At 33.9% G+C, this 13,320-nt stretch overlaps 1 protein-coding gene across 1 annotated transcript in view; it reads left to right on the forward strand.

Moving 5' to 3' along the window:
• Positions 1–27: 27 nt before the first annotated feature.
• The window catches only part of LOC111049462 (tubulin polyglutamylase TTLL5), an 82,565-nt gene continuing 69,272 nt past the window's right edge, over positions 28–13,320 (forward strand). Inside the window, exons 1-2 of the mRNA XM_039425666.1 lie at positions 28–127; positions 9,854–10,153. Coding sequence (XP_039281600.1) covers positions 9,866–10,153 — 288 coding nt within the window. The 5' untranslated portion in view covers positions 28–127; positions 9,854–9,865. The remainder of the gene's footprint in view (positions 128–9,853; positions 10,154–13,320) is intronic.

The following is a 13,320-nucleotide window of genomic DNA, read 5'->3' on the forward strand; positions in this document are numbered from 1 at the left end:
ACCCCTCTGTTTTGCTTCTGCTCTGCAGTCTGCAGTAAGCTGTGAAAACTGAATGGTTTGCAGTTGATCTCGGCTGTCGGATTTCTCTGTTTGTAATTTTGCACAAGTCTTTTCGTAATTAATTTTGGTAAGTTATAAACTAATTTTTGTAGTATTAATTCTTCCTTTATTCATAAATGACAACAGTAAAAAGTATTCATTTTTTTACTGGAGAGGTTTACACGTTTTTGATTACTCAATATCACTGTTTGTCTTGACCTGTCATACTGGCACGTTTTGTATCATAGGACGCTATCAGTATCATTATCATGTTTATTAATCTATCAACACTATCTCATCTTGATAATCATTTTTGTAATAGTTTATATTACGCTTCAGAATACATCCTTTTCAGTTGTAAGGTGTTTTTCCTTAAATGATAAAATAGATTACTAGTTATTAAAACTTATTACAAAGTCATGTTGCAACCTAATGATAAGTTGAGATAACCCAGTATGGGCATAGACACACTTGAATGAAGTGTGAATATTTGTAAATTAAGACAAATTAATGCAAAAAATTACAGCTCTAAAAAATCTTACAGCGAGATACAGCAATTTGTATGAGGAGAACCTCATTCATTCTTCTAGGCTACAGATGTCTAAAAATTCACCTTTACAATGTTTTTTGCAAAACTATTATAATATCTGTTCATGTTCCAGTTTGTTATTTGTCAAGTTCATACTTCAAACTTGTAAAAGCCTAATCAAATTTTATCATTAAGTTCTGAGGTAACTTCTAAACTTGAAAACTCTATTTTTAAATTCTACTTGATTCTATTTTGATTGATTTAGTCTAATTAGAGCCTACAAAAAATGAATAGGAACTTTTATTTTTGAAGTAAAAATTTTAACATTTCGCCAAGTTATCAGGCTTTTGCCAATTTTTCGAAATGGGCAATGCTAGACAATAATATAGATAAAAATAGCGCAAGAAAATATTCTATGGAGTAGGGCTTCCATGTTCCAATTTTAAATGTTAAGATAAACTGATAGCCTAGTCCTAGTACCGGTACTGTCCTAGTACTGGTACTTCTTTTTCGTGAAGCTATCTGATGCCGGTAGTCTCTCTTACTGTGCCTTTCTCATACAATCTCACCCGGCCAAAACAGTAATGTACAGTAGTCCATAGTAATCGGCTCAAGTAAAGAAAAATTCTCCTGAGTTGGGAAAAAACATAAACCAAGTATAGCCAGGATATATCTTTCTATGCTAGCTTTTCTTTATGACAATACTTAGTCGCTTTTAACAATCATGGTTAAATCATCATTTGCACTAAACTGCATCTTATTTATCTTCTCCTCCTTGATTTTTTAGGTCGTTGAAATGTTTAAAACCAGTGGTAAAAAAGTTGGCGAAGCATAATAGTAGGCTACACATCACAATAAATAAAATTCTTAGTTGTAAGGAAAGTGGGTTTGGTTAGTGAATGCTAATTTTCGTTTCTTTCAATTGTTCAAAGGTAATATTCAATCAAGATCGGGTAACTTCGTAAAACTACGACTCGTAAAGCTATATTCTGGGGCAATGTAATTCTATGTTAAGCCTACCCATAGATTTGGACTTATAATTTAGATGAAGGTATTAAGACCCATAGATGTGGATTTATAATTAAGGTATTAAGGTAACTTGAGCTCTTTGAGAATTTTAAATAATCCAACTGGGCATGCTTGACTGGCGTCTCTCTTATTATAAAATTACAGTGTGGTAGCTGGTTGACTCAAATAGCTGGATACAAACTGAGCTGGTTGATCAAATGTTATTGCATAGAAAGATTGGTCAGAAATTGGAATTGGAAAACTCAGAACGTCTTGATGCAGTGATATGGGAAAATCGGTCCAGGGATCATCTTGTGAGACAAACACCCACTCTCCTCCCAATCATTTTCCCAGTCTCCCAATAACTTTGTAAAGTGAAGTCCACGTTATAATGACAGTTATTCTGCTATCTTTCGCCACTGCTATTATAATGCAGACCTCACTCACTATAGGACCATCGGCTTGAGTTAATATTGAAATTTGAAACTTAAAAGCCCCATACCATGGGACATCATCTTATGCTATAGTTTCTCTAAGGCACTACTCACACTAACTTGACTGAAATCGTAGGACTCCAGACGCGAGTACCAGTTTTTCAGACCCTACCATGGTTTTTTTGTTCTGCTATCTTTCTCCACTGCCATTATAACGTGGACCTCACTATAGGACTATGGGCTTGTGTTAACAGTGTGATTTGAAGCATAAACGCCCTATACTATGGGATACCTTCTTATGCTATACTCGTATTTTCTCTATGGCACTACTCTCACTAAACTGATTGGAATCATAGGACTCCAGTCGCGAGTATCAATTTTCCACTTTTTGTGTAGGCCTAGTTGAGAAGTTGATATTGTGGTAATTATTCATCCTATACTATTAAACGAGCAATTTCTGTTTATATGTTTGTATTTCACTTGGTCTAGAAAACGGCTCTAACGATTCTCACGAAATTCAAAACATAGTAGGTTTATAAAAATTCGATTGCACTAGGTCTCATCCCTGGGAAAACTTGCTGAAGGACATTAAAAGGATAATTATTATTCATCCTTGGAAAAACAGCTGATAATAATTATTTCGTCGTCTGTTGATGGAAGTGAGTGAGCGAGTTCATGTGTGTGGGACTGAGTCAAAATTATGACTCAGCTGTTGAACTTTTGTAATCATTCAATCAGGTACTTAGTGCCGGTTGCAAAAGAGCCGGGTTATTTCAAATCCTGGTTAATTCCAGTAGATCCATCCTTTTTAAATGGTCTTTTCTGATTTGGTTCACGTGAAATTAATCAGGTACTTAGAGCCAGTTGCAAAAAAGCCGGGTCATTTTCAATCCTGATTAATTCCAGTAGATCCATCTTTTTTAAATGGTCTTTTCTGATTTGGTTCACGTGATATTAATCAGGATTAAAATTTAATCGGCTTTTGTGAAGGAAATTTTTGCATTCCTCTGGGAATTAATCTTAATTTACTGTGATTAGACAGAACATTTCTGTTTGAACTATGAATGTAATTATTATGTCTTATTTCGTAATAAATTTTTTATGCTTTTGTACTCCAGAGCGAAGCTCGGTCCCCGATATTATTGAATAAAAAGACTAAGAAATTGTCAAAAACCACAGATTTTATTGAAATTTAGAAAAACCGGTTTCGGTTGTTACACCATTGTCAATCTCTGATAAACCAACTTTTCAGACCCTAACATGTTTTTCAATGCCCTATACAATGGGATATGTTCTTATTATATATTTTCTCTATGATTTAACATTGTGTACTGTTTTTAAGCATCAAACCTTTCCACATAATTTCCGGTTGTCTGTTTCAGAATGCCTTGATCATGGAGACCCCAGCGGTGGCGGCGGTAGCATCGGAGGGAGGAGGGGGTGATGGAGGCGGGGGTGGGGGTGGGGATGATGAGTCAGCAACAGCAAAGAGCTGGACCATCAGTGTAGGTGGTGGGGGGAGCTCCGGTGCATCCACCCCTCCTGTGCTGGTGTTCCGGTGCAGTGCTCTGTCACAGCCGCCTCCCCCCCACTCTGCGCCCGCCCACCTACTGCACATGACCTACAAGACACAACAGACGGAGACAAAACTGCTGGCGGCCATGTTGGCTGCTCACGGACTCAAAGAGGTTAGTGGGCGCCTTAATTTGTTGTATTTGAAGCAGATTGTATTTAAGACTGCACCTGTATGCACAGATTAAATCAGCACCTGGAAGTTTCTTGGGGAGTAACAGATAACATATAGAGGGGTATTCACAATGTTGGAGTTAAGGTACGTTTTCGTTTATGTGTAAAGCCCAAAACGGTACCTTTCCCAAATTTAGATAGAAATTGTCCAAAATAGGTTATATTACACTTATTACAACTGTGAATGCTACAAATCTATATTAGAGCTCTCCAATCACTAATCACAAATGTGCGTGCACCCAATAAAACTTGTTTTTGTGAGTTCATAAACCCGATTTTCAAAACAAAAATCGTCACCACATTTGTGTACTAAGCCATCTATTTGTATCCTTTGATTTACTTTTTTGGAACATAATAAATTTGTTTTGAGCCATCTGACTACTCAGCATACCAAGCTGGTCGGACTCCCATTTATCGCTGAATGAGACTTGCAACACGGACTATAAATTTATTCAACCATAGAGAAAATATAGCATAAGAAGATATCTCAATCAATCAATCAATCAATCAATCTCTTTATTCAAAACATACATCAAAATGTACATGAATGTGTCTTTCTTTATTACTTTAAAAATAATAAAATAAATACAAGTAAAAAACAAAATACATCAACAATAGGTAGTCTAAATACATAATGAGTTGGCACTATAAAATTCTTCATAACTGTATAATTCTAATTCCACGATATACTTTTTCAGTTTGTTTTAAACCTTGTAATATCTTTTTCATGATTAATCTTAGTAGGAAGGTAAGTGATGAATTTGATGCCCATATAGGTCGGGCTTTGTTTGTACTTCTCTTTACTATGTTCTTTGATAATAAAGTTGTTCCTATTTCTTGTATATAGTCATGCACACTGGTTTGCCTGGGGAATTTGTCTTCATTATTTTTACGTGTAATATTGTTTTATAAATATAAAGTCCATACACAGTCATTAATTCTAACTTTTTAAAAATGTCCTGCACGACTCTTGTCTATTTAAATTAAATATTTTCTTACTGCTTCTTTTGGAGTTTTAATATCCTATTCAAGTTAAATGCACTAGTCCCACCATAAATCTCAATGCCATATGAAATATGAGAGTGGACAGTGGCATAATACACGGATCTCAAAGTTAATAAATTACAAATTGGTGCCAGCCTTCTTAGTGCAAATATTCCTGTACTTACTTTTTTACATACTCTTGATACATGCTCTTCCCAATTGAGTTTGTTATCTAGATCTACGCCTAAAAATTTTATGTTATTTAGATTATTTAGCTTCAGTGTACTTTTTCTTTTGGGATTTCTACAGGTGAAATGTACAAATTTCGTTTTATCATTATTTAATAAAAGGTTCATTTTACTTAAAACGTTTTTTAAAAGCAATATTGTGTCATTACATTTTTCTTCGATTATATCCAAATCTTTGTCGAATATGCTTAAACTAATGTCATCAGCGTACATACAAAATTTAGTACTTTCAATTACATCTTTCGCATATTTTGGTAATCCCCCCAAATAGCAAAGGAACAAAAATGGCCCCAAAACAGATCCCTGTGGAACAGAGTAGTTCATGTACCTTAAACTAGATTTAATATCACTTACTTTATTTTTATCATAATACTTTATATTTACATATTGACTTCGACCCACCAAATATGATTCCATCCAGTTGAGCTCTTTTCCACAAATTCCATAAGTTTCTAGTTTTTTTAATAATATTCTGTGATCTACAGAGTCAAATGCTTTTGTTAAATCTAGGAAGGTGCCAACAATGCTGTACCCTTTGTCCAATTTCTCTAAAATATTTTCAATAAACTCTATCAAGGCAGTCGTTGTAGACCTGTTTTTTCTGTAACCATGTTGTTCCGTGTCTAGTAATTTGTTTGTTTCAAAATAATTAATAAGCTGTATTAGCATACTTTTTTCAAATATTTTTGCTATTGAAGGTTGAATTGCTAAAGGTCTATAATTTAAAGGATCGTAAGGATCTCCTTTTTTGAACACTGGTATCACTTTTGATACTTTTAGTTCATCTGGATACTTACAAGTATGAGTGACGCGTTAATTACATGTAGCAGAGGCTTAATTAGGAATGATTTAGCTTCTTTTATAATTCTTATGGGAATTTCATCATACCTGCTGACCACTTTGGTTTAATTGAATCGATGATATTGGACAATGTCTCTTCATCAATTGTTTTGGAGATAAACTTGAAATCTGTGATATGTAGCTCTTTATCATTATTGGTGTGCCAGATTGCTTAGATTCGGTACAACATGAGTATCGACCATTTCTACAAAATTAGTGTTAAGCATATTTGCGACATCATAGGGATTATCTATAACTAAATTGTTATTCCTGAGTAAAATATTCTTGCAAACCTTATCATTTTTGTTTTGTGTCTCGGTATTCACTATATGCCAAATTGTTTTATTTACATTTGTTGAATTTTTTAGTTTGGCTTCAATGTGTTTAGTTTTCTTTAATTTAATAGTTTTTCTAAAGCGTTTCTTATGAGCTTTTAAATTTTCCTTCAAATTGATATCACTTTTATTTGTCCTATAATCTATTAGCTTGTATGAGATTTTCGTGCTCATTGACAACTTCAACATCAATCCACTTATTTTTAAGTCTCTTCTTCACAATTCTACTTAGAGGAAAATGCCAATTAAAATAATACTTTAGTGAATTGTAAAAATAAGTGAATTTACTCTCAACAGGACTCAAATAAAGATCAGTCCAGTCTATTGTGGCTAGGTCATTCTTAAAACAAGTAATTTGATCATTTTCATACCTCCTAACCATTTTAATAACTCCTTTACTTTTAAGCTTATTATTTACATCTAATATATTGAAAATTTGCCCATCGTGATCCGAGAGTGCCGTAATTAAACACTCCACAACAATATCCCCTTTGTTAAGACTGGTGATGAAATTATCAATTGCCGATTCACATGAGTCAGTTATTCTAGTGGGTATATCTACGGTATATTTTAATCCATGCATATTTATTACATTGATAAAATCAGTTTTCTTTCTACCCTCCCTCAAAACATCGACATTGAAGTCTCCCCCTATTACTACATTTTTATTAATCTTACAGATCTCTATTAAAAATCGATTAAATTTTTCCAGGAACATCTCAATATTTTCTGATGGAGTTCTATAAAATCCAGCTACAATATATTTCTTGTTATATATTTCTATTTCGATTGTACATGTCTCAAAAATCTTATCTTCATTTATAACATTTATTGTCTTAGTCATGATGTTTCTGCATTCGATTAGTCTATCAGATACTAATATCAATACTCCACCCCCCCTAAAAGACTTCCTTACATACCAACACTTACAATAATATCCTGGTATTTTAATTTTTTGAATTTCATTTTCATTTAATTTATGTTCAGTCACAATAACTATGTCTGGTTTGATTTCCTGTAATGTAATAATTAGTGCATCAATTCGAGACTCCAATGCTGTATGTTCTGATGGAAGATTACTAACCCATTCTTTAGTTTACAATTCACATTTTTTACTCTATAACTCTTAATTCTAGTTTTCTTGTCTTGATTCAATTTAAAATGTTTTAGGTTGGCAACTCTCCTTTTTGAACTAAATAGTTTAAACTAGATGTATTCATATTCATCATAGCACCAAATTGAGGTGTTTGTCCTAACAATAGCGAGACATTTTCATTCAGCTCAGCAGATACGTTTTCATTACCTTTATCACCTGTAGTTTGCCCATTTGAGTCCACTTCTTCTCTCATGTGTCCTATCGAGTCTAATCTACTCCTATCAATACCCTCGGCCATTCCACAATTTATTATTGGAATATTGGATACAGGCCTACCTGCATAATCAGTGTTATTTTTCATTTCCAAGATATGATTTTTCAACAATTTTACTAATTTTGGTTTACCTTTTTGTTTGTTTAAATGCAAGCCATGCTGCGTATAATCAGTGATGTCAAAATTGTTCAGATCAATGATCTTCGTGTTAGGTATATTTGTAATTTCATCAGCCATCCATGCGTTGAGCTTATTAACATTGATATTCATTAATGGTTTATCATACCTAAATGGGATGGATAATATGACTACTTTAGAGCGTTTAGAAATTTTCCTTATTCTACTTAGGTCTAAGTTTGTAGGCTGCACAGTTTTATTAACCACGTCGTTAGTACCTGCTAAAATTACCACTCTGTCATTTACATTGTAGTCTTTTGTGAGCATGTCAATATCCCGTATTCTCATGGTATAGTTTGTTTATGTTCCAAATCCGAGCAATTTTTTGTTTGTTAACTAAAGCAGATTACTGTTTATTATTATTGTTTAGGCCGGTTGAGATGAGGGATACAAAGGCATACTAGTATGAGAGACTACCAGGGACACATAGCTTCACAAAAAATAATTACTATAGTGAGGTCCACGTTATAATGGCAGTGCTTAGTCAGCAATGATATTGCTATCCTTTTCCAGGTTCGCAATCTCGAAATTTTATAACCTAACGATTCATGGTAGACCTATCAACAGTATCGTCACAATAAACAGCCTTTAAACGATGATAAATCTCACTATAGTGAGGTCCACGTTATAATGGCAGTGGTATTGCTATCCTTGTCTATCATTCAACAAAGCAGATAGTGCTATCTCTTTCCCGCTTTGCTCTGTTGCCAGATTGTCTTTTAACAACGTAGAATTAACAATTTAACAAAATATTTCATCTTAATCATGTGAATTCATTATGAAATTATTAAAAAATATAATTTATTGCTTAATATAATATTATATTCAATTCATTTCAATTCAATTTATTCACAACACAAAATACAATGAGAAAAGGCAATATACAACAAAATAATAACAATGATAAGCTACACATAAAAAGACAATATTGCTAAAAATATATGTGCTGGAAGAAAGAGGGGGAAAATACCTTGACAACTATAGTTTCTCATGTAATAGGCAGGTAAAAGTACAGTTAATATTACACGAATAACCTATATCAGCTACTGTCTATAGAAGGCATTGACATGACAGAGGATCGGCAACGTTGTTCTGCTATCTTTTTCCACTGCCATTATAACGTGGACCTCACTATAGGGCCATCGGCTTGAGTTAATATTGAAATTTGAAATATGAACGCCCTATACCATGGGATATCTTCTTATGTTATACTCGTATTTTCTCTATGGCATTTCTCACACTAACCTGACTGAAATCATAGGACTCCAGTCGCGAGTATCAATTTTTCACTTTTTGTGTAGTTGAGCAGTTGATATTGTGGTAATTATTCATATTAAATAGAAAGACTGTCAAAAACTACAGATTTTATTGAAATTTAGAAAAACCGGTTTCTGTTGTTACACCATTGTCAATCTCTGATAAACCAATTTTTCATACCCTACCATGTTTAATTAAGTTTGTAGCGTGAATATTGATGTTGTGGAACTTTTCCATAATTGAAGAGACTTGGAATGTTGTCAAAAATGCACTTTATTTCAATAAAAATTAATATTTTACAGGAGCATGCTTTCGTGTGTGCTCACACATCATCAGCTGTAAGTTACAGTACAGTTGGGAAGTAGAAAGATTCCAACCTAACAAAAAGAAAAGCAAGAGCTACTTGATCATTCTGGCTAATTATTATTTCTATTTTTAATTTATGATTTTAGTTCCAATTCTAATTTATATATTCTTAATTTTAACAAAATTATTAGAAATTATTCTTCAATTAGAATATATAAATTAGAATTAAAACTAAAATCATAAATTAAAAAATAGAAATAATAATTAGTCAGAATGATCAAGTAGCTCTTGCTTTTCTTATTGTCAGGTTGGAATCTTTCTACTTCCCAACTGTACTGTAACTTACAGCTGATGATGTGTGAGCACACACGAAAACATGCTCCTGTAAAATATTAATTTTTATTTAAATAAAGTGGATTTTTGACAAAATTTCAAGTCTCTGCAACCTACCATGTTTTTCAATGCCCTGTACAATGTATAGGGATATGCTCTTATTCTATATTTTCTCTATGATTTAACATTGTGTACTGTTTTTTTAAGCATCAAATCTTTTCACACAATTTCTGGTTGTCTGTTTCAGAATGCCTTGATTATGGAGACCCCAGCGGTGGCGGCGGTAGCATCGGTGGGAGGAGGGGGTGATGGGGGTGGGGGTGGGGATGATGAGTCAGCAACAGCAAAGAGCTGGACCATCAGTGTAGGTGGTGGGGGGAGCTCCGGTGCATCCACCCCTCCTGTGCTGGTGTTCCGGTGCAGTGCTCTGTCACAGCCCCCTGCCCCCCACTCTGCGCCTGCCCACCTACTGCACATGACCTACAAGACACAGCAGACGGAGACAAAACTGCTGGCGGCCATGTTGGCTGCTCACGGACTCAAAGAGGTTAGTGGGCGCCTTAATTTGTTGTATTTGAAGCAGATTGTATTTAAGACTGCACCTGTATGCACAGATTAAATCAGCACCTGGAAGTTTCTTGGGAGATAATAGATAACATATAGAGGGGTATTCACAATGTTGGAGTTAAGGTACGTTTTCGTTTATGTGTAAATTACTGCAGTCGATGACGGCAAGCATTGTTGACATTCATATTGTCCAAATTTCAAGTTGCTAAAACAGCTGATCAAATACATTTTTATTATTTGTCTTTATTATTAACAAATTAAACATTTCTAATAATATCAACTTATTGTTATTTAAAAGTATAAACTCAACCTCCCCCATTAAAACATAATTGAACATAATCTTTCAAGTTATTTAGACAAATTGAAATCCACCCAATCTGAGATTCTCTCCGTGGTCGACGACGGCATTTACGCACAAAGGAAAACCCAGCTTTAGCTGGCTAAGTCGAGCTATTCGCTAACTCATGCTATTTCCTAAGTCTGTGTTAACTCAATGCTATAGTAGTTTGAAAAAAAATAGCAGACGAAATAGCAGATAGCGCAGGTTTGAGTCCGCTAACTCTAGCACAGGTTTGAGTTTGCTAACTCTAGCGCAGGTTTGAGTCCGCTAACTCTAGCGCAGGTTTGAGTCCGCTAACTCTAGCGCAGGTTTGAGTCCACTAACTCTAGCGCAGGTTTGAGTCCACTAACTCTAGCGCAGGTTTGAGTCCTCTAACTCTAGCGCAGGTTTGAGTCCGCTAACTCTAGTGCAGGTTTGAGTTCGCTAACTCTAGCACAGGTTTGAGTCTGCTAACTCTGTTAAAACGGCGGCCATATTTGTTTTGGTCATATTTGGTAGCAAAAGTAAGGTTATAATCTTTGAGTTACACAAATTATCCTCTTGGAGTGCTATTACAGTTAGCTTATAGCAGTTGCTTTTAGATGGGGCGTTCACAATCCAGAGTTAGCAAATAGCACTTTAGCTGGCTAAAACAACATTGTAGATACGCCTTATGAGATTCACGTTGTAAAGTCAGCAGCTGATCAACATTGGGTCAATTCAATTCAATTTATAATTGCAACCTAAACATCAGATAATTGGACCGAGGATGAGTTGAGTCAAAAAAGAGCAACCTTGGGAAGGTTCTCAAAACATATCACAATCACATTAATAAAATACTGTAATTGTACAATAGAATAGAATATTATACAATAGACAAGGGTTGCTATCCTTGTCTGTCATCAGACACAGCAAATGACTATATCCTGTTCTAGCTTGGCACCGTTGCCAAATCATTTTCAACCTATGAAGAATTATGATGATAAACTTCCTAAATATTCAATCTCAATGAAAAAAAAAATATTTCAAGAATATCATATTTTTCAATGATTTAATAATAAATTTCTATAATTGAGATAAAGTATGTTGTTAATTCATTGTAGTTCTTTCTACATTGTTGAAAAACCGATCTGGCAACCTTGAGGATCTATAATGAGGTACATGTAATAATGGCAGTGAAGAAAGAAAGGAGAAAAACGTTGCGGATCTTCATTGACAAGACAGAGGATGATCCTCTCTGTCTTGTCAGTGCCTTCTATAGACGGTAGCTGATACAGGTTTATTGATGTAATATTAACGGTTCATTCTCGTTTAAAATAATTATATTTTATTAAGCAAGAAATAATATTTTTCAAAAATTTTATAATGAATTTTCTTAAGATGAAATATTTTGTTAATTTATTATTAATTCTACATTGTTAAAAGACGATCTGGCAACAGAGCAAATCGAGAAAGAGATAGCGCTATCCGCTTTGATGAATGATAGCAATATCATTGCCAATCAAATACTGCCATTATAACGTGGACATTAATAAAGCAGATAATTATTTTTATCAAACTATTCTAACCTGAAGGATCACTGAGTAATTCCTGTTGACTTTTCAACTGTGTGGACCTAGAAAAGGATGGAGCTATCTGCTTTGTCTAATGACAGACAAGGATAGCACACCAATATCAATCAGGTGCTGATTAAAACGTGAATATAACTATAGGTTGTACTCCTTTTAGTGTACCTCTGTGTAGAAGACACAAATTCCTTCAGCTAGTTTAACTTTGAATATAATATATTCATTTATTTCATTGACAATCACAAATCATAATTTTAATATATAATATGATTGGGAGAAGACAAAAGGCATAGCCCAAAACTGTATTCTCCCAAATTTTTACAAATAAAAGTTTTAAAAAAGAATGAGGTTAAGATTTCACTTTTCACTTTAAAAAGTCCAATTTCCACTTCAAAACTAATTAAAATTAAATTTCAAATTTTCAAAAACGAATTCAAAAACTAATAATTTTTTTTCTCAAAACTCAAAATATAGTTTTGTTAATATTCTTACTTTTTCTTTGTACGCTTACTATATATATAATGAACTATTGTAACTACGTTGTTATGGGAACAATTTTTGGGAGAAATCTGTATGCTTCCATGTTTTCATAAATTAAAAGACTAATTACAAACGCGGGAACGGAATTTATAGATAACTTAACAAGTTTGTAAGTGAACGTTGACAAAATTCATAATGAAAGTTCAATAACTTTGACAAATTCATCATGACAGTTCAATAACTTGACTGGTGCTTTCCATAGAATTCGGACCGAAAAACATCAATCAATCAATTCCTTTATTTCACAAATAATAAAGAAAAAATGTGAAATAAAAGTGGACAACCTTAGGCATGAGCCCGAGTGGGGAGTATCAATAAAGCAACTAATAGCATTGGTTCTTCTAGCAGTGTTCACATGTTAGCAAAATGTGGGGCAAACAAAATAACCCATAACATGAAAATATGTATTTTAAATTAATTCATAAAAAATCATATACGTTTTCAACTGAATCAATACTCGTCAGTTAAGCTGCACTTGATTATGTTTTAGCACACTTTGAGTTTATCTCCCAGAAGAGTAGTGACATATTCATTTGATGGCTAGGCGAAGTGTTTGGACAGTAATTCATCAATTGGATAGAGTAAACAGTACAGTAGTCGGAAAAGAATAAACAGACTATCCACTAAGAGTGGTAAAAGAGCAAAGACAAATTCAAAAGGGGGTTCCGTGAAGTTGTCAGGCAAACACCGCGTGTCATTGTAGTACAATAAGCTGATGGG

Source organism: Nilaparvata lugens, chromosome 4, assembly GCF_014356525.2.
Source record: "Nilaparvata lugens isolate BPH chromosome 4, ASM1435652v1, whole genome shotgun sequence".
Lineage (NCBI taxonomy): Eukaryota > Metazoa > Arthropoda > Insecta > Hemiptera > Delphacidae > Nilaparvata > Nilaparvata lugens.